At 44.9% G+C, this 23,118-nt stretch overlaps 1 protein-coding gene across 2 annotated transcripts in view; it reads right to left on the reverse strand.

Moving 5' to 3' along the window:
- Positions 1–23,118, reverse strand: part of PRKCI (protein kinase C iota) — a 135,096-nt gene that overhangs the window by 65,816 nt on the left and 46,162 nt on the right. The window contains exons 1-2 of one of the 2 annotated variants that reach the window (XM_083177792.1): positions 13,157–13,207; positions 10,383–10,551 (exon numbers count right to left, since the gene is read on the reverse strand). In XM_083177792.1, coding sequence (XP_083033918.1) covers positions 10,383–10,539 — 157 coding nt within the window. In that variant the 5' untranslated portion in view covers positions 10,540–10,551; positions 13,157–13,207. Of the gene's footprint in view, positions 1–10,382; positions 10,552–13,156; positions 13,208–16,670; positions 16,793–23,118 lie in introns of those variants that run through there. The other variant, XM_083177791.1, reaches the window with a different exon arrangement.

Consider the following 23,118-nt stretch of genomic DNA (forward strand, 5'->3'; position numbering starts at 1 on the left):
GAACTATGTCGACCTAGAACTATGTCGACCTAGTTGTTGTAGACCTAATGACCGTATCCCAAATGAGCATGGCACTTTGTAGTGGGGGGTTTTCTTATTGTTTTTGGAAGAAAAACAAGAATATTGAAAATGACTGCTGTCACTCTGTACCCAATGATTTTAAATCAGGTTACAAAGTGGTGCAGTGTAGAAATGAGTTATAACAGGATTTAGTCCTATTTCCAGAAGCTGGCAATTCATACATTCTCTTCTGAAAGTATAAAGTTCGGCTCCTCTTAAGACTTCCTCCATCTGCAAGCTACAGAGCTCCACAAGGATAGGGTGTACACCAAATAGAATATACACTCAAAAAGAGAAGCTCAAAAAGCATAAGGGAGGAAATGCAGTGGCCCCAAATGGACTTGGAGAAACAAATACAAACAATCCTGTGTTACACCTGGGGTACACTGCCACCATGGGGATATTCCAAAAGGTATCCCTAGGGTAGTGTACATTCAGACTTGCCAAGCACAAAATCTCAAATCCAAACTGTTAGAATCCTTGGCTGGAAAATAAATTAACCAGTAACAGTTGGTGACAATGCAGACCAAGAATGAAATGGCCGCATAGCACAAGTGCTCAGTAAAAGTTGCATGCCTAGTTGCCTATCGACCTTGTAAAATGTGCTAAAATCGGTTACCCAGGTCCATAATGCCACTGCTAAATGTCACTGTAATTCATCTGGCTGGTGCATGGAAACTGGATCATTCTTTTGAGCATCTTAAAGTTGCCCACACATTAGAAAGATGTGTGGTCTTAAAATGGGTGTATAAATAAGCCTTGATATATCTTTTGGGTACTTGTGTAATATCTGGGCGCCCGATTTTTTTTCATCGCATGCCACTAGTTAAGGCATGCGATGAGACGCGATGGGACCCGATTTTCGGGCTTTTTAGACGTTCCTTGTACAATGTAAAAATCGGTCGCATCGCATGCGATGCGACCGACCAGATTTTTACATTGTACCCAATGTTAATTGGCCCCCCAGACCCGATTTTTAATTGTATACCCACCATGACGGTTAATTATTAGATAAAATGCCCCCCCCCCCCATTGTTAATGCAACGCCACGATCAACGCAAACCCGAAGCGTGGCAAGCGCAGAGAGCCCGCGAGAGGCGGCGGTACGTGTCCTCCGTCCTTTTCATACCCCCACTATCCACGTCGGCGTGGAGTTGAACTTATATAGTGTGGCGAGCGCAGCGAGCCACCGAGCCCTGCGAGGGGACGCGGAATACATGTGAAGTAATGCGCGTCCCCTCGCCACACTATATAAAATCAACTCCACGCCGACGTGGATAGTGGGGGTATGAAAAGGTCGGAGGACACGTACCGCTGCGCTCGCCACGCTTCGGGTTGGCGTTGATCGTGGGGTGGCGTAAACAATGGGGGGGCATTTGACAAAGTCATTACCCATCAGGGTGGGTGTACAATCAAAAATCGGGTCTGGGGTCATTTAACATAGGAATCAGGCATCTGGGTGCCTGGACAATTAAAAACTGGGTCCAATTGCGTCGTATCGCATGCGGACGATTTTTGGTTGTACAATGACATCAGATTTAAAAAAATCGGGCGCCCAGATAATACACAAGTACCATCTTTTGTCCGCCCTGGACAAAAGATTTCAGACAAGCACACATCTTTACCAAAGATTTCTCTGAAGATCCCATGTGCGTTCCTATGAATCTTTTGCTAAATCTGATCATTCGTGCAGAATGTAAGATCAGAAGATTTGTCAAAAAATCAGCCAGAGCGCGGCATCCGATCGATACCGCCCGATTTGCGGCCGATTATCGGTAAAGTCTGCAAACAAAATTTTGATGTAGTGTGTGGGCACTGTAAGACTGACAAACGTTGTGTCTTATGCAGATTAGGAGGCCTATTTTGGTAAAAATGTACTTCTCAAGCAACATCCTAATGGGGAATCGGAACGCATCCAAACAGGAATAAACATTTTCTGATTAAGATACAATTTAGATATGCCAAAACCTTAGGGCAGTCAGTAAAACGGCTATATCGCCATGAAATACAAACAGCAAAGGAGATCTGCTAGACAAAGCCTCTAATCTTCTAACTAACCTAGCTGAGAAATGGTGGAAGATGGAGACAAAAACAAAACGAATGATGTTCAGATCCCATGGTGGATATGAACGAGTTGAAGTTAATTACCTTTGTAAATCGAACAATAACGTGGACACCTACTGTACAGCTTTAAAAAAAACTCCTACAGGCCCTAATCTACACGAAACTGTAAAAACAAAAGATGAGACAAAAGAAGAATGTAATTTAGACCCAAGATAGTGAAAATCAGAAACTGGATTTCTATACTTAATCATGGTCCGACTCACTTCTTTCCTCTATCTCTTCAGATGCTGCCTTCAATAACCATGCCATTAAAGCCATCCAATGAAGTTCTAAATTCAGAATGGGACCCTGGATTAGAGGTTCTTCCCTATGAGTAATGGGTCCTACACATGTGGTGAGATCTAGCGAGATCACTTAGAAAATGACCCTACATTGCTCCTTGTGTAGGTGCCATAGCAATGCCTGGCTCCACGCGTCGCTATCGCCGGTTCTTACTGGAGAACACTGGCTCTGACAGATCACTCAGCACACATCGCTATGCAGTGTGATCTAGCATCGCTCAGCAGTCGCCCTGTGTGTAGGCCCCATTAGACATCACACAGGATCTTCTATGCATTATACATGGGAGTATCATGCTCTCATTGGTCAATCCGAGGCAACAAAAATAACTACAAGTTATCTTTTTGCTTCTTCATAATCCAAGGTAGTATTAGGAGAGGAGGAAAGGGATACACGAGCATTGTATATTGGGACAACTAGTCAGTTAAGGGTGGACAATAACTTGTCATTTTCAAGATCCATCTCAGAGGCTGGCACATTGCTTGTGACAGGTTTACGAGATGGTGTGCGAAAAATGGATTGTGTGCCGCGCACGGAAAGTGATTACCAAGCAGCTCCGATGAGTTTGGATATGGTAGATTAGAAAAAATAGGAGCGGTATACAATTAAAACAAGAGATGGTATCCGTTCATCGGATCCGTTCGGCACTTATATAGTGCACAAGGCATGCAATGCGATGAACAGCTAGTACAAAAAGTATGTGCAGCACATACTTTTTGTACCATACGATGAGATGCGCGGGAGCACGCATCTCATAGTACAGAACGGCCGGTACGGGAATGGATCGTCTATGGGCACCTATTTTACCTTTAGAATGAGAACACCATCTTCCCATAAAGCTACATGCTTCACTATCCTCTTGAATAGCTCTGATCTCATCTTCTTGCCAAAAGATCATTTGTATCAAAGAATACCCAAATTGATTTACAATCATTTATGATTGTGGGGGAGATTCTCTAAAGCATCCCGTTATCGGGTTTTTACCGCATTTTGGGATGCTGTAAGCATCCCCTGCCGGGTTACCGCGACAGGGGGCATCACCAGAAAAATCTGGCGATGCCCCCATAGAAGCCCATGGGCTTCTAACGCGACCCACCGCCGCCCCGACCCCCCCTCACCTGTGTCCAGGCAGCACAGAGCTGTGCTGCCTGGACCTGTGACCTCCTCCCTGCACTATGATCCTCTTCCGGGTGCAGGGAGGAGGAGAGCCCGGCGCAGCAGCAGCGCCAGGTAAGGGAGGGAGGGGAGAGCCGGTGGGACCCGCTGACTCTCACCGCAAAAGGACAGCTCTTAACGCAAGAGCTGTCCTTTGCCATAATTATTATATATGTTAGAGCATATGCGATAATTATGTCGGTGATGAGTGGCAAAGGGGGGGCGGAGCTGGGCTGCAGATGTTTGAACATCCTGCCCTGTGACTAAGGGAAACTCCAATTGCGGGTAAAATTTCTCACAGCTGCACTGTACGGCACCTCAGGCTCATACAATTTTGTTGTTTGCAGCTTATTAGAGAAGTGTACAAAATTGTGTAAACTTGGGGTAAGAATGCCCTGTGAAGGGTGCAATATGTGGTGGTGCTGCAAACGCCACTGTAACACACACCTGTCAACTGCAATTGGATTTTCCCCTAATAACCAATAAGGTTAGTGGTGGGGAGCGTCACTGACTGAGTGGAACACACACACATTAGGAGGCCCAAAAACATACATATACACACAAAGGAATGCTTCTGCTATAGGTAGCACCTATTACAGTATGTATTCTGCTCATTAGGTGCACCATCTGAACATCTCTAGTCGCCGTGTCCCCCCACCCAACGAGTGAAGTGTTGCAGAGGTGCAATATACAATATTTGCACTTTCTATTCCTAGTTTGTTCCCGGTCATTTGTATTTTGCAGGACAGAGCTAGGACTACGACAGCCAAATCCTTTCACTGCATGGTGTGGTCGGTGGGATTGGGAATGTACAGTATGAGGCCAAATTCCACAGATGAAACATGGAACCTAAATGACTTTGGCATCATGGATATTGTGCACTCACACAAGGCTAAGTGACATTCATTCTCGCCCCCAGAATTTGCAATGATCACTTTTCATGTAAAGCAAATGCAGGTTTAGCCACATGCATTCTGCTTACTACACAATCCTATCTGGAAAAGGACTAGTGAAAAACCTGGTCCTATCCTTTAAGCATGTGTTCAAATACTAGTGATGGTGAAAGATTAATACATTTCTAAGCATTGTTTAATGTATGCTTATTTTAACACAAATATAAACAATTGACATAAGGCCAGTCTGTAGCTTATTGCGTTGTATAATCACACAAATAGAAAAAAAAAAAAAGGAGCAGGCTGCTTCCTCAGATGAGGTTTAACATCTGCAGACTACTATGGGCGGGAGAATAAAATAGTGTGCCGAGCGCAGCGTGGCACCGTGCGCGAAGCATAGCGAGCGATGCGAGGGGCTGCGGTTGACTTCCAGCTGTGCCCATCTCGACTGTGTCGACATTCGGGTAAAAAAAAGTCGACCTTCCGACCTAACCCATGTCAACGTTGCCACATGTCGACCTAACACTGTGTCGACAATACGATCCACACCCGTATGGAATATGGTGCAGTCATCTTCTGAAACAAACAATGATGGGAAATAAAATGCTAGCCTACGGATTTCTAAATTCAAAACACAGCCCCAGGAAAAGATTAAGCTTCATTGTAAAAAACGTCATTCGCCAGGACAAATAAAACATAGCAGCAGTATACACTTCCCACACTGGAGAGCTGCATTACCTGGAAATTACAACAACGTATATCACCATCTTTATATTAGCACAGCAGTCACGTATGAAGCACTGAATTCCAATCTCTGCCGAATGCAAAATAATATCTTTAATAATCATTATGGAGCCGCTCAGGGCTAGTAATATATATTATGTAATTTGTTACAAATAGAAGACAGAAGGGGAGTCAGAAAACACATGCAAGCCATGCTATCTGATCCCATCAGCGGAGAAGCCATTGCTATGCGTGTCAGTAGAAGCAGTGCTTACAGTGCCATGCACATAATACATTTTTCCACAAGTGACGACAGAAACACAGCTGCAGATTTCAGTCCTGGAAAATGTAACCACTAGAACAAGATCAGGATCACCATGCAAGAAACGGATCACGAGTCCTGGATAGCCCTACAAATAAAGAGATACAGGAAGCCAAAACTGCATAGTCTGTTTCAGGATGCAGCCCAGACACACACAGAACGGAACATCCCTGAATCAGCAGCACATAGAGCTTACAGCAACTGCCTGCTGTTTATTACAGACTTTAGGCCCATACACACTTGGCGACTTTGATATGAAAGCAGCTCAAAAAAGCATGTTTGAGCCGGGAAAGTCTTTCATCTGCTGGTAATACCAGCAGATCAGCAGCTTTGAGGACGGCTTTGCATAGCTCTGCGCTATGCAAAGCCGTCCTCCCCTGCTGTCGGCGCCAGACATGGGGAAAGTGGCTCAGTGTTTATGCACTGAGCAGCTTTCCCCCCAGCAATGAAAATTATCATCGCTGTCCATACACGCTGGGAAAAAAATAATAATAATTGCCCAGTGTGTATGGACCTTTACTTTAAAAGGTAAAAACAGGACAGACATCAATTTCTTAAAAAATAAATAAATCATACAACAGATTTGTGTTTACCCATTTTTCATATTCAGAAGCCCTTGAAAACCATACTTTAATACCCATTGCCTCACTGTTGCACCGAGAAATCGCATGAAAAATCAAATCGTATGTGTTTTACCTCCGATTCCGATCTGATTTGCGGCCCCGTGTCCCATGGTTGCCACAATGATATACTTGAACCCTGCAGCCAAGTCTGGGATCGCATACGATCCATTGTATGCAAAAGAATCACATATGGTGTTTTGTATGTGATCCTGCGGCCTGGTAGCCACCCGGGTAGGTGGACTCCTCCATACGAGCATCCCCTTTGGGCCTGCATGTCGAAGATTTTAGCAAATGAAAGATCGCTGCAACACTCTTTCTTGGATCAATTAAAGGACATGCAGGACAGACAATTGTCCTTCTTGGAACGGATACTTAATCGTGGGTATATACGCCGCCTCCGCATTATCCACAGTATCCACCACATGCTTCACAGGCCCCAGCACACCATGAGTATGCATATGGCCAATACAGTAGAGGGCCAACTCCCTCTGCCCCTAGCACTTCGTGTTAGCACCAGCCACACCAAGAGCCTCTCTACAATATAGAGGACCCAGTAGCCACGCCCCCAGCACAGCAACTAGCTACCACCCGGCCACTGGTGCTAGCTACACTCCCAACACTTCCACTAGCTATGCCTCCAGCACTGCTGCCAGTGCCCCACTAAACCCAGAGTATAGTGAGGCAAACACCACTAGCTGTGACAACACGTCTACTACACTGCTGCCAAACCTAGACTCCCCTGAATTTAGGGTATATTGTAATTTGCCATAAGAAATACCTGTATTTTTCTTTGGTATCCTTTTTCTTATTGCAATAAGAATTCTGAATGCATCTATTGCATTCAGTCCCCTTGTAGGCACAGTTTGGTTAAACCCTGCAACTTGCACTTTTATCAATTTTATGGGCACTTGTTTAACATGTTTACGTTCACTTTTATTCATTTTTATGTACGCCATAAAAGACACTTTTTGGCAGTAAAAAAAAAAGAGATGTTATTTTAAAAAAATTAGTGTGGTCACTTCTTCTAATATGGTAATCTTTTTAATGGTGCCCTTTTGGTGTAATGGTGGCCCTGTTTTGTGACCTCCCCTGGTAAAGCCCTTTAAAAAAGCTTTTTCTTATGTAATCTATAGGAAAAAACAAGCCCCGGGTTAAGTGTAAAAGGGGCTGATCAGGCAATTTACCGGGTAGTGGAATAAGGGGTATAAGTGAACTCGCATGAGACTTCAAGCCTCCGATAAGTCACAGTAGTGTATGGGGCCTTCACAGCGTACGGTCAGCATAAGATGTCCCGAGGACTGGAACTGAAAAACACTGGTCTAACCTCCATAAATGAGTTAGTTTCCAATTGTAAAGCACAACAGAATATGCTGCGCTATGTAAGAAACTGTAAATAAATCTGCTCATTTAACTCCCCGTTTACAGTTCAAGTAGTATTAAAAAGGTGTTCTCTTACTACTCTAAAGGCCCCCATACACTAGGGCGACTTGTCCTGAGGACAAGTCGCCCCCGACTTCCCCCTGAGCTTCCCCGGCAGCTCCCCGGGGGAGCTTAATAAGATTGGCACTTGATGTGCCATTTTTTACATGTGATAAATCGTCTCGATTTATCACATGTAAACACGGGGAGCAGGGGGGGGGCTGCAGAACAGGGCTGCTGGTGGGGGGCGCTGCTAAGGCAGCGTGCAGGGGACGCTGCGGGGGACAGTGACAGAGCCGGGCAGGGGGAGGCGGGAGCTCCCTGTCAGTGCTGGAAAAAAAAGCCCATACAATGAATGGGCAGCCTGTGATTGGCTGAGCGCTCTCTCAGCCAATTGCTGAATGGCTGAGAGAGCGCTCAGCCAATCACAGGCTGCCCATTCATTGTATGGGCTTTTTTTTTCCAGCGCTGACAGCTTTTCCTGCCCGGCTCTTGTACTGCCAACTCTGTGTCCCCCGCAGCGCCCCCCTGTCTTACTAGCAGCGCCCCCCCCCCCCCCCCCGGCGGAGGTAGTGCAGGCGGAGACTGTCGGCGCGGCGGGAGAATAGAAAGAAATCTTATTCAAAAGACTGGGCGGCCGCTGATTGGCTGAGAGCTCAGCCAATCAGCGGCCGCCCGGTCTTTTGAATGCGGGGGGGGGGGGGGGGGGGGAGAGCTGTCAATGCGGGGGGGGAGGGCGCTGCTAGTAAGGCAGGGGGGCTGTATATAATGATATATCGGATCTGAACATCGTGGGTGCTAAAAAGCACCCATGATGGCTCAGATTCCGATATATTTTATGTTCTGTAGGTCCAACGCCGTGATCCGATCCGATGCGCGCGGGACCGCGCATCAGATGTCAAACACATGCGATTTTGGCCCGATTTCACACGATTTATCGGCCCAAAGGGCCGAAAATCGCATAGTGTATGGGGGCCTTTACACCGCATGGGATCCTGCTGCCCAGGAAGTTCCCGGGTGGGTCAAAAGGGGGTTTGGATGAGACTTCTCCGAGGAGAGAAGTCACAGTGTATGGGGGTCATTGAAAAACCCTGTTACCACAGGCCAACATTGCTCTGTGATAAGTTCATGGAGCCCATTGATAATCTCTACAATCTCACTAGAATAATGAGCAATATGTAGCACTATATAAAAGGACTACTCCTTACAGATTGTAAAATTGCAAGCGGGGCCCTTGTACTTCTTTGTCTATTATTACTGTTTCTGCTTTAGTAACATTTTATTTCCTTTTAAGCACAACAGAATATGCTAGTGCCATCAATGAGCAAATAATCTAACAGTTACTTCCAGCAGGAAACCACGCCATGTCACAAACCACACATCCTGTCTAGCCACTTAAGGCCCCCATACACTACGCGAAAAATTGGGCAAATTGCGTACGGTATGACATCTGATCCGATGCGCCAATCAGTGGCCGCCCAGTCTTTTGAATAGGACTTCTTTCTATTCTCCCGCAGCGCCCCCGGTCTCTGCGCCGCGGTCTCTGCTCCCTGCCTACAGGTACATCTAGCGCCGCTCCCCCGGACCGTTCCCCACTCCCAGCCCGCTCCTGCCGCTCCCCGGACCGGTCCCCACTCCCAGCCTGCTCCCCCCCCCCCCCCCCTGGTCCCCACTCCCTGCCGCTCGCCCCCCCCCCCCCCCCCCCGGACCGGGCCTCGCTCCCGTGGACCGCCAGCTCCCCGGATTTTTACATGTGATAAATCGCATCAGATTTATCACATGTAAAAAATCTTATCAAGCTCCCCGGGGAAGCTCTGGGGAAATCGGGGCTGACTTGTCCTTAGGACAAGTCGCCCTAGTGTATGGGGGCCTTAACACAAAGGTGAGATCAGTGTATGCCAATGACCTTTATAATCACTAGATCGCAATATATTATAGCACTTTCAGATTACTACAAAAGGTGTATATGAAAAGTGGCCACCAAGTGTGTATGTAATATACTATCCATTTTAAAGCCCTTGCCTAAATATTCAGTGCTGTGCATTGTGGGGGATCATGACCGAATCATAAAATGGACTATTACATAAAGCAGAAGAAAAAAAAAAAAAAAAACGAAAAAGATCCTATTCCTTCATACACACTAGCCAACCAGCGGCTTTACCAATATAGATAACTATATTGCGGTGTCGCTGATTAAACTAGATAGCGCGTACACACTGAATGAGATGTACAGCAGTGTGTGTGTGTGTATATGTGTGTGTGTGTGTGTGTATGTGTGTGGTCGTTAACAGTGTGAGGGAGCGCGCATCTTTAATAATATTGAGCATACACACTACACTTTTTTTTTTTATATATAAGATATCGCTCAGAAGGGTCCTTCTGAGAGTGCATGGAGCTTATCCATAAATTGCCTAGTAAGTAAGTTAGCCAGGATTGCACCGTGTGTACAGGGCTTTCCCAGTGCAGGCAAGCAATTTAGACTAAGCCATGTATTTTGCCTATTGACAAAATCGTCCTTAGTCAAAATCACCCTGCCCTCGCACTGTCTGCACAACCCCATTTAGAGGTGTGCAAAACACATGCAGGAAGCAACACCACCTTTAACTTGCAGGAGAGGGAAGTGTCAGACTGCACATTGTACTGGCAGCTATGGGCGACAGGCATGTCAGTGCAGCAACAGGAATGTAACAAGTAGAAGAACCAGAAGGTTAAGGCATGAAATGTTAGACAGTCACTGTAAAGATGCCAGAACACCAGCTGCTGTGCATCATAACTGTCCCTCACCAATATTTCCAACTGCATCTCCCTCCTCATCTGGCTCTAGAAAAGGCTTCAGTTCTTGTGTTGAAGGGGTACTTGTGTAGCTGTCCGTCAGCTTGGAAAAACCATATATGGCAGGGTAGTTTTTGCTGGAAACAAAGCAAGAACACTTGTTGCCCATGATCGGTGGCAGCTGCTGTCACCGAGGAGGTAGTAGAGATCAGCAAAGGAGGAAAAGAAAAGACATACACGCATATCAATATGTACATAAACACATGTGTGTACAACTGAGGAGAAGGGAAGATGGAAAAAGCACAGTTGCTAAATTCTAACTGGAGAACAAATTTGAAAAAGGGTTTTCATTTGAAGAAAAAAAATTGCAAATTGCATTTAATTACTTAAATGGTGGGCTTGGAAATAAAAGGCTAGTTCTTTTTTTAGCTTACCATAAATTTCCACAGTCATTTCTATACTATCTTGCAATGCCCTCCAATAGCATTATTTTCAAAGATTAAACCAAATATTTGGATTTTGAAAGACCGTTAATAAATATATATTAAAAAAAAAAAGAATTTGTTCAGTTATTAGTATCAACTTCAGCATTAATGTCTGAACATATTTCCATTGCTGTATACAGGGGTAGACAACTTGTGGCACTACAAACGGCAGTATCCGCTAACAGTTTAGCATGCAGTAAATAATACCCCTTTCAGACAGAAAAATCCCAAAAACCCAGGTATTTCCCAGATACAAAAACCCGGGTACAACTAGGCAGCAAGGGGCTGGCCCCCTTTCACACAGGAGCAAAAACCCGGGTATTTCCCGTGTCGACCCCTTTCACACAGAAGCTGGATTTTTCCTGCAAAACTCTGTGTGTCATAAGAATAGGACAGTTTTAAAGGCACACAGAGATGAGGTCATCAAAAGTGGGTGGTGACTGCTCACTGCAATGCATTAACCATGGCATGACACAAGGATATGTTGTAAACAAATTTTATTGTTTTTATATACTGGAAGGTACATGTTACCTCACATGGCTGTCAGTATATTTGCAATGTTTGAGTACACTGTGGCATCTTTGACTGTCCCAGTCATCTGTTTGCCGATATCCTCCTCCCCTCTCACTGCCAGCAGCTCTCACCTCTTGCTTCTACCAGTGGGCCATGCTATCCTTTTTTCAGCTCCCTAATGACCTCAGAGGCCAGCTCCATTGCCATGCCCTCCCAGCCAATCAGAGAAGCCTATCCTCACAACCAATCAGCCAGCACCCCACCAGGAGAGCCAATCAGTGCCTAACAATGTGTAATAATCCCAAAAACCCGGGTCGTTTCCGTTCAGACAGCCGGCGACCCGGGTTTTTGGAATACAGACCCGGGAAAAACCCAGGTAAATACCTGGGTTAAAGTCCCGGAACTTTAGACCCGTGTTGACGCTTTCAGACAGAAGAAAAACCCGGGTCCACACGGCAAGAGCAGGGAAATTCCCGGGTCTTTTTTTCTGTCTGAAAGGGGTATTAGACTGTGGCTGGGCATGTGGGAGAAGCAGACGGAGACATTCAGGTTACCTAACCCTGCAAGTTCTTGTCAACCAGATTTTAAATGTAACCTTCACAATGCTCCGCGCTCCTGTATTATCGTTGCCGGCCGCCGCTCATCTGCTGGTAGATGACAGCTTTGTGGATCGCTTTGCATAGCGCTGCGCTATGCAAAGCCATCCGCCCACCCCCGCTGACAGCGCCGGGCAGGGTGAAAGCTGATCAGTGTGTATTCCCCCCCCCAGTGATGACAACAATCATCGCTGTCCATACATGCTGGGCAAAACCGCCCAGTGTGTATGGACCTTTAGTAGCAAGTTAAACTTGTTGACAGACCACCCATGGATTCAAGGATCGACATAGACTGTTGATCCCAAGTATCCATCCCCATCGCTCGTCTCTGAGAAATGCATTCTGCGTATATATGAAGGGGAGCGGCAATGTACTGTATAAGGCTGCAGGGGTAGATATTTCTACTAGGGGGATTACTACTATTGGGTGCTATGATGGAAAAGGGCAACAGGGGAGAGAAGAAACTGCTACAGGGGTCTACTAACAGACATCCCATCAAAGTGCTTTGTACTGTAGATATTTCAAGTAGGAAGTCCTATATATCTCTTTCTATTGCTCCACCATTACATTTGAGAAATGTTCAGTGTAGAGCAGGCATGTCCAAACTATGACCCTCCAGCTGTTGTAAAACTACACATCCCAGCATGCTTTGCCAAAGTTTTAGTATTCCCTAATAAAAAAAGTGTGGCAAGGCATGACGGGACTTGTAGTTTCACAACAGCTGGAGGGCCATAGTTTGGACATGCCTGGTGTAGAGTATTCCAATTAGAAGTGGCAGTGCTAACACATACTTACACAATAAGCTACTACCTATAGGCCCTTATAGTCAGATCTGATCGCAGTGCCAATTTGTTCTCAAATTGGGCAAAACCATGTGCACTGCAGGTGGGGCAGATGTAAAATGTGCAGAGAGGGTTAGATTTGCGTGCGTTATTTTGTTGATGTGCAGGGTAAATACTGGCTGCATTATATTGACACTGCAATTTAGATTTCAGTTTAACACACCTCACCCAAATGTAACTCTCTGCACATGTTACATCTGCAGCACACATGGTTTTGCCCATTTTGAGAACAAATTTGTATTGCGATCAGATCTGAATAAGGGCCATAGTGCAGTAAAGCAATAGTTGAAAGTTAATTTGTAAACTTTCCACTTAAATTGCATTTGAAATGGCTCCACTGTTATTATGACCTTCTCCTGTAATGGAAGGTCTCCCTCTGACAGGTCCTGTGTCTGCTGCTGCCTCTCACAGTGCCACGGCAACCTGCCATCTGGGGAGGAATACAGTGTCTCGTACAGACCAAACTTACACACACAGCACTTCAATAACTGTTCTTAGACACCTTTGTGGAAAATAAGTGGGTATATTTACATTAAAAAAACTATACACTTCACAATTGCAAAATCCTCACCAACTTCAAACATCGGATACATCTGGTGTTATGTGACAAACCATAAAAAATGTAATTACTTTAGAAGTCTTTTTCAACGAAAAAATAATACTTGAAAACAAACACCCTTACTCATGTCAAGAAAACGGTCATCAACCAATTAGAATTCCTGCACTATATAGGGCAGGACATAGTGCATGGCACTGGCCATAACAGGCTCAGAAAGCATCTGCCTTAATTGAATCTGCCCTATCATGTAAACATTTATTTACAAACAGAAAACATACGACCGTTACGTTTTTCCAGGAGAGGGTCCTAAAAATACGTATATAAAAGATAATGTTGTATTCTGCTCTCTGAAGTCACAGCTCCAAATACAGGTGCTGCCAGGGAACAGCTGCTATAGGAGACAAGGATAGGATTGACCAGCAGCCGTGCTTTCCTTCTGTCTCCTCCTCCTCCCAGTCAGCAATGAGTAATGGGCGATCCATAGGATCCCTCTCTGCTGTTAGATGATCTTTTTGCAGTACTGCGATGTCCTGCAAGTAGAGCAAGTACAGTGTAACAGTATAATGTGGCTGAGGAGAGACAAGTGGTGATCATTTGTTTCCAGTTATCTGTCCATTGGAGGTATGTGCATCCCTGCAATTTCATATCCGGACTTTAAGGATTGAGGGACATAGGTGTGCGCGGCACATTTTAGTACGGGTGCACCATCAAAAGGGTGCGTCTACCACCACCTATTGGTGTGTCTAACACCACCAATCAGACGTGTCCACCACCATCTATTGGCACTTGCTACAATATAAAACGTCTCTCAGCCACACCATAATCTCCTGCCTATTTCAGTTTTATTCTTCTAATTACTCTGTGTAACAGTCCATGCAAATACAGTCATACACATATATGGATGACGCAGGTATGTAGGGATAGGACAATGGTCTAGTACTGGGGTAGCCAACCCTAGTCCTCGAGAGCTACCAACAGTGCATGTTTTGCAGGTCTCCTCACAGAATCACAAGTGAGCTAATTAGCTCCACCTGTGGATCTTTTAAAATGTGTCAGTGATTAATGAGTGCAGCAGCTAGGTTGTCTGGAAAATGTGAACTGTTGGTAGCTCTCGAGGGCTAGGGTTGGCTACCACTGGTCTAGTACAATTAATAATACAAAATGGACATGGGTCATAGGGTCAACAAGAAAAAGGTCAATATGCATTGGGCCAACCACTGAAGGTCGCCATGCATCAAGGTCAACCAGTCTGGCGGTGCACAGGGTCATTTGGCTGACATGGGCAAGGCTGACAGTCAAAAGATCGACATGGGGTTTTTCACTTTATTTATCCCGAATATCGACACAGCCGTCATGGACACTAAAATAAGTGCACCACGTCCCCTCGCTATGCTCGGCACACCATTTTATTCTCCCACCACACCCTAGTGGATTGTATGGCATGAAATACTGCCTGTCAGCACATGTCGGCTCAAAAAAACGTGAAAAACCCCATGTCGACCTAATGCATGTGTCGACCAAATGTCCCCATCCACCTTCAAGTATGTTGACCTAGTGAACGCATCCCATGCAAAAACACACATAATTGATTGATGGGCACTTCTTTTAATGGAGTACAGTTCTAAAAAGCAAAAGAAAAATGTATTGCTAGCGGCAGGGAGGTGTTCATAAGGGTGTGCACAGCATTAAGGGATGCTTGTGCACCCCGAAAACTCAATGTGCACACGCCTATGTTATGGGTAGATGTATAAAACAGTGATAAGGGAGGAGAAGTGATAAAGTTCTTGGTACTTTATCACTGGCTAATCAGCTCCTGACTGTTAAGTTACAGGTTGAATTAAAAAAGTGACAGGAGCGGATTGGCCGGTGATAAAGTACCAAGAACTTTATCATTTCTCCTCCATTATCACTGCTTCATACATCTACACCACAACATAGGCATTCGCACATTCAGTGTCAAAAGGTCGACACAAAGAATATCAAGCAACGTTAAACTTTCATCATGGTAAGATACAGTCCAGTGATGCACTCAGTGATCAGGAGACTCACTGGTATTTACTGGTCCCTTATGCTGATCTTTATATGGAAGGTTGTATTTTGGGGTGTAACTCCTTTGAGCTAAATTTATTCTATATTACAGTAACAGTAAATCTAAATTTCATATGCTGGCCATACACGATGCAATACGGGTGTGCGTTCGGTGCTTAACTAGCACGCATCACATCGCATTGCCTGTGCATGCGTTGTGCATGCAATGCGATGCAATGTGATGAAAACTAAGCACAAAAAGTATGTGCAAGCACATACTTTTTGTACTGTGCGATGAGGTGCCGCGGGAGCGCGCACCTCAAAGCACATAACGCACAGCCCGCATTGCAGCGTGTATGGGCTGCTATACAGTTAAAAAAAAAAAAAACACTAGATCATTTTGGTGACTTTTAAAAAAAATATAAATATTAACCTGTTAGGTGGTTAAAGAACTTACAACTGCTTCAAGTATCAGATCACATATTTTGTTAAAGACACTTACTGTATGTCAAAGGATTTCTAACGCAAACACTTTGGCAATGGTGAAGTCTTTTATATCAAACATATAAATTAATTTAGAGTTGGGTAAAAATGACAGATATCAGTAATATCTATGACCAGCTACCAGACCTCCTCTACCTCTCGTACTAAATGACCATGAGAATTCATGTAGCAATGCCATATCTTCTTTGCATAGCTAACCAGTGGCGTAACGAAGTTTTGGGCGCCCCCGCCCCACCAAGCACCCCCAATCCCCCGCCGCCCATGCAAAACCCCCCCAATCCCCTGCAGCCTTACCTATCGCGCTGGTCCCGGCGGCTTCGTTCTTCTTCTGCTGAGGACCACCACAAAATGGCCACCCCCATACAGCAGACAGTTTCAGAGAACTGTGTGCTATATGGGGGCGGCCATTTTGTGGTGGTCCTCAGCAGAAGAACGGAGCCGCCGGGACCGGCGAGATAGGTAAGTCTGCGGGGGATTGGGGGTGTAACTATAGCACCGCAGCCCCCGGCGCCCCCACATGCACAGCGCCCCCCCCCCCCCCCCGCGGTGGCGGGGGCTGCGGTGCTATAGTTACGCCGCTGTATCTAACCCCATGATCTACCACATGTGAGCATATGGCTGGTTCCTTCCTGCCAGAAGTACACCTCTCTATTCATCTGTAGGCAATAAATGCAGAAAGTACCCTGTACATGTTATGCCATTTCCAGTTCACAGACCACACACATTCATATAACAAAAATCATGCTATAAGGCTCAGTGGGTTAGTAAGTTACCTTCTTCATCGATCCACTTCATTGTGAAGAGCTGCTCATTGTCAAAGGAGCACATGTCTCGCACTTCATTAGTCAGTCCATCAAAGGTGATGGTGGGGTCAAAATGTGTGATCATGATGTCCCTGAGAGAGAAAAAGCGAGTATTACAGAATATCAATATGAAGAAGTGTATTTATTGGGCAAATGTGTAATTAAACCACAACTCTAACCAGGTACTGTACAATATATCCTACATTTGGGTGCACACATCTGCATGACATTCACGGTATGATAATACATAAGAAATGAAAAACAGAAATGAAAAACTCCAATACGTAGGGGCATGGAAAGCACTGTTTAAAATACTTACGTTAATTATAAAATTACTCATTACAAAAGACAGATAATGTGACCAGCTGGAAACGGTGATTGACTAAAGGCAGTATGCTGCAAGGACATGCAAAAACACCACAGCAGTGCCACCATCTGGTGGAATGTATAAACATCAATTTGGAACCTGTGATTCCAAGTGCAGTGGGCCTTAAAAATCCATTTTTTAGGTTTGTATGACATATACTATTTGGAATGACTTGAGAACTAAAACTGGGTGCACATTAGACAACACTGCAAACAATATTGTCATCAAATATCTATTGAACTGACTGTTCACTCTGACAAACGATACAATGCATACATAGCCAAGGATAGTCCAGTGGCCACATCCATGCATGCAGTGGTTGAAGAGTCACGATAGTCAGAAAGCTCTTGGGCCAGATGCATCAAGCTTCAAAAAGTGATAAAATGGGGAGTGATAAACAACCAGCTCCTAACTGCCACACTACAGGCCGTTTGAAAAATGACAGGTAGGAGTGGATCGGCTGGTTATTTATCACTCTCCACTTTATCATTGAAGCTTGCTACATCTGGCCCTATGCGTTCTATGGGAGAAAAGCATATATAAATAAAACTATTATTATTAGGTTAGTAGGACTTCTGTAATTTCAACGCACCACTTTATAAATATTTATAAAACGTGTTAATACGACAGGAATTCCCACTAACAAGATTTTAGATATATATTAGATTAACCAGTGGGGAGGGGGGGGGGAGCACTTTCCCCATATGGAAATCACAATGGGGCATATTGAATTAGCTGTGGGGCTTAGTCTGCGACTAATTACTGCGTCAGGTTGATTCAATCAGCAGGGATTCACCAACTTGCAGCTATAGGATTTCATAAGAAAAATCTGTGAGAATAGTTTTATTTATATAGTGCTTTTCTCCCGTAGAACTCTTAATGCCCCTATACACTGTGTTATTTGGGCCCGATTTCACCCAATTCAGTTGGATCGGGCTGTGAAATTGGCTCAAATCGCATGTGTAGACCCAGTCTGAACCGATGCGCGGTCCTGTGGGCATTGGATCGGAGTTGGGAGGTCGGACCAGCTGCACATAAGATTTGCCCTGGACAGGGGATGCAGAGTAGTTATGGGCAGGGGACGCCGCAAGCTGATCAAAGAGGTGGGCAGCGGGCACAGCCAAATAGGATATCAAATGAAATATGACAAACTACCAAACCTTTAGATCTTGTGTGATTTAATAAGACTTGGTATTTCCTCGTTGATTGATCTAGCTGTCTTAAGCTGGGTACACTGGATGATTACCAAGGCTGCCAATATAGTGAACTATATTGGCGGTGCCACAGGAGAACGATATCAGTCAGTGAAGTCACCTGCCCAATATGTGCAGTCACCGACAAGATTGAGCTGCATGTACAGATGATGCGCGGGAGCGCACAATTACCTATATCCAGTGTACATACTGGCCGATGTATCATTAACTGTACGGTCGTTAGGTCAACATGTATTGGGTTGAAAGGCCTTAGGTTGACACACTGAAAAGGTCGACATGGCTTTAGGTCATGGTCATTAGGTTGACTTTGGTAAGGGCGACATGGGGTTTTTCACTTTTGAGCAAACGTGCTGACAGGCAGTATTTCATGCCCTAGGGTGTGGAGGAAGAATAGATGAGCGTGCCAAGAGTAGCGAGGCACCGCACTCTAAGCATGGCGAGCTCAGCAAGCCATACGAGGGGACGTGGCGCACCGATAGTGTCCACATTCGGGACAAAAAAAAAACATGAAAAGCCACGTCGACCTTCCCAATGTTGACCTAAAGCCATGTCAACCTTCACTGGTCGACACAATGCAAGTCGACCTTAGGTTGGTCGACCAAATGATCCTCACCCGTGTGCGCAGATTTACACTCAATAAACGCCATCTGATATTTATAGGCGGTGATCATAAAGGGCTGAAAGGGACACAGTGCCCTGGATGCTTGCCAATAGAATGGTAATAGATATTCATACAGAAATCTGTAAATATTACAGGCCTATCTGCCACAATGCAGGAGGTTTGCTAATCCCCAGATACACAGTGGTCAGGGCAATTTTACAGGGACAAGAAGAGAAAAAAAGAGATTTAAAATGTATGAGCTTATCCTATTTGTATTAAAGCAGAGTGTGACAATATCTAACATACAGCCGATATGTAATACAGCAAATAATCCGAGCAGGATTATACAGAGACTGCACAGATCAGGAACTTCAGGCCATATACAGTTGCCATCCGCTGTAACTAGCTTCATATAATTTACTACCAGATCATTTTAAACCAATTGGTAAAGCGTACACAAATTCACAAAGGAAAAGCAAATCACATTCAGAACGTAAGACCAGGAATCATAGCACTAGTCACACCCATAACCACTATAGTGTTACATAGCTTGCATAGCTAAGGAGGGTGTTGTGTTTTACTGATCTATAGCTCTTACGGTCGGTAACAATGAATTTATTCTTCACTGACAACTATGCCTTTAAACACGAAAAACTTCCGGGAAGACAGAGTAATTATTCCTTCGAAAGAATTTCATTTATGAATTATTCTAGAGATTATATGCCTCCCCGATAGTGGAAAACTGCCCTGATTTTCATTTACAGAGCCAGGACTTCATATAAAGAGGTTTAAAAAATAAAGATTCCTCATATGTGATCATTGTACCCTAGAGTTGCTCGGCATACTTTGGGCAAGATGGCTTGCTCCATTAATGCTGCATTTGCAGACATGGAGGAAAACCATCTGTCATGATAAACTACATAGCAATGACATTACCCAATTGTAAATTCGCTAGTGGAACTACTCCACTTCGTAAAAGACTGCAGAGATTTTTTGAAAAACCTTTTCTTCAATTTAGAATTGGAAAATCATTGTTTGTATATGCACATCACAGGTATCGCGGGGGCCCTCCGTCACCACACCGCAATGATAGCCGCATATGTCAATACATATGCGCTAGCATTGCTGCGGCAATTTATTTTAATACATGCTGCCCCAAACCTGTTAAAACTGGTGATGGCAATCATGTATTACGAGGGATGTCCAGAAACAGAGCAATGTGTCCCTCCTGGAATGGGTCATGTTGGGAGGTATGCTAGTGGAACCATTCTTTTTTTGGTACTTGTGTATTATCACGGCGCCCACGATATTCAGTCGTATGGCATTGTATTCCATTTAAAATTGTATAGCATTGTATATGGCATAAAACTGCATACAATGCAATGAGATGCGATTTAAAAAATTGTATATACAATCTTTAATTGTATAAGCACCTTAATAGGTGCTTACAATACACCCCCACGCCACTGCCACTATCAACGCCAACCTGAAGCATGGCGAGCCCGCGAGGGGCGGCGGTACGCGTCCTCCGAACTTTTCATACCCCCACTATCCACGTCGGCGTGGAGTTGATTTTATATAGTGTGGCGAGCGCAGCGAGCCACCGAGCCAGAAACGTGGCGAGCGCACTGAGCCCAGCATTACTTCACATGTATTCCGCGGCCGCTCGCCACGCTTCGGGCTCGCCAAACTATATAAAGTCAACTCCACGCCGACGTGGATAGTGGGGGTATGAAAAGGTCGGAGGACGCGTAAGGCTGCGCTCGCCACGCTTCGGGTTGGCGTTGATAGAAGGGTGGCGTAGGGGTGCTTTTAACATTGTAAGCACCTATTACGGTGCTTATACAATTATTTATCTTATAGGGGGCACATTTAACATTAAAAACACCCATTAGGGTGCTTATACAATTTAAAAATCTTATACCATTGTGTATGCCATACAATTCGATGGTATACAATTTGAAATTGTATAACATCTGCTAACATTGTATCGCATCGCATACCATCGTATGCCTTCTGATATGCGATGGGCGCCGTGATAATACACAAGTACCCTTTTTTTCCATTATTTTTCTTAAGAATGAGAAACCTTGAGGAACTAGAATCAGTAAAGCATTGTTTGCATTGCTTGTATATTCTCAGTCACTTAAGTGGTTAATGCATGTCCTGCACATCTTTAGGGGTAAATAAGACCATATGGCAATGCACATCCAATTACAGCAACTCCCCAGGGAACCAGGCATAGCGTGTCACCGGCACAGCATGTTTTGACAAGTCGCTTATTCTCTTCCATCAGTTTCAATCCTGTGGTTTTGTTTTGTCTTTTACCTTACGTGATATCTGCCATTGCCAACAAAATAAACTAGACATCATTTTTGCATTCCCGTGCAAGATAATGAAACATCTCTAAAAGAACGGTGAAATATGTGTGCGCTATATAAGAAACTATTAATAAATAAAATTTAAAAAGGGGGGGGGGGGGGGGGGGAGAGAGAGAGAGAAAGTCGAGGTTCTACACTAACATGCTTAGCTGGGTCCTGGTGACATCACAGCCGATACAGTTAACTATAAACGGTGGTGCCCTTAGTCGCCTAGGGTGTGTGGGGTTTTAGGTTGAAACCGAAAAAAAAAAAAAAAAATTGCCAGTCCAACTTTGCATTTAGTTGTTGATTCAACAGTTTATTTGAAATTATGGAATACGGTCACTGGGTCACCAAGCATTAGGTCTACAGGGTCATTAGGTCAACATGGGATTTTTCACTGTTTTTTTAACAGACATGTGCCGGCAGGCGGTATTTCATGCCCTACCATCCACTAGGGCGTGGTGGGAGAATAAAATAGTGCACCGAGCGCAGCGAGACATCGTGCCCAAAGCACGGCAAGTGCAGCGAGCCATGCGAGGGGATGCAGTACTATGTTTGTGTCCATGTCCACTGTGTCGACAATCAGGTTAAAAAAAACCATGTCAACCTTATGACCCTGTCGACCTTCAGTCATGTCAACCTAATGCTTGTCTACCCAATGATCCAATTCTGTAAATTATATAACAAATGAAAATGTAGGACCCTTAAATTAATATTATATTACACAACCTTCAGAGGTAATACCGGCAATGAGATTCCTGTAAGTTTTCTCCTCTCTTCCTGCTCAAACTGCTCCAAGTGTCTCAAGTTTGATGCCCTCTACAGAATGCAAGTTTCAGCTCTTCCTATAGATCAGGTCTCTTACACTACTACTCTTTTCGGTACTTATAGGTTAGTTGGGCGCCCACTAAGCTATTTGCTTAGTTTTCCGCTGCGCTCGCCACACTATATAAAATCATCTCCATGCCGACATGGACAGTGGGGGTATGAGCGTACTAAGTATAGTGGGCACCCAACTAACATAAGTACCCTCTTTTCTAGGAAGCCGGGCCACACACGGGATTTTGTACCTGACTTGGAAACAATTTCCCATTAGAAGCCCAGTGACGTCATTGGCAGGCAGGGCAGGTGCTGGAAGATGACAGCATCTCCCAGTGGCGCCTTTACAGTGCAGTGAATGGGACTCGGGTTACAGATTTCTACTGCCCCTGGACCCAGGTGCATCCTGGGTCCAACTAGGGTAACTCTTCCAGGGTTGGACCCAGGATTTTGAGTTTCCACTAGCAAAATACCTGGGTCGATGCCTTTCCCTGTGCATCGACCCAATTATTTTTGCTAGAGAAAAAGGGGTGTATGTAGTCCAATGCACTGTCCTTATCCTTTCTTGAGTGCTTGTAGCTAGGTCATTATCCCTTTAGCGAACCCATGACCTGTGACATAGACAGAGCTTTCTGACACTGGGCAATATGTATCGCTCCAGAATGCCTCCATAGTTTTAAGACCTTATTGTGCCCTGCACAGATTCACAGTTACCCTGGGGTAGATGTAAGAAGTGTCGTTAAGGGGGAGTATCAGCACCATTACGTGCACGGATCAAGCGTCTCCTCCATGTATGAAGTATGTGTGTGCTCAGTGACAGGGGTGCGGTGGCCTCAGCGCTTTCACACCTGCAGCTACCAATATCAAAAAAGGGGGTGTATTTGGAGAGGGGCCGAAAACAAGCGATCCTCACCATTTAACCCCCACACCAGCCGCTCACCCTATTCAATGCGCTGGAGAAACCCTTGATGTCAGAGGATTACCCCAAACAGGGAGGCTCGCGGCTAATGCAGGGAGCACGCTGCATTTAGCGGCCGCATACGCCGTTACCCCC

The sequence above is a fragment of the Crinia signifera genome, chromosome 3, assembly GCF_055691185.1.
Source record: "Crinia signifera chromosome 3, ASM5569118v1, whole genome shotgun sequence".
Taxonomy (NCBI): Eukaryota; Metazoa; Chordata; class Amphibia; order Anura; family Myobatrachidae; genus Crinia; species Crinia signifera.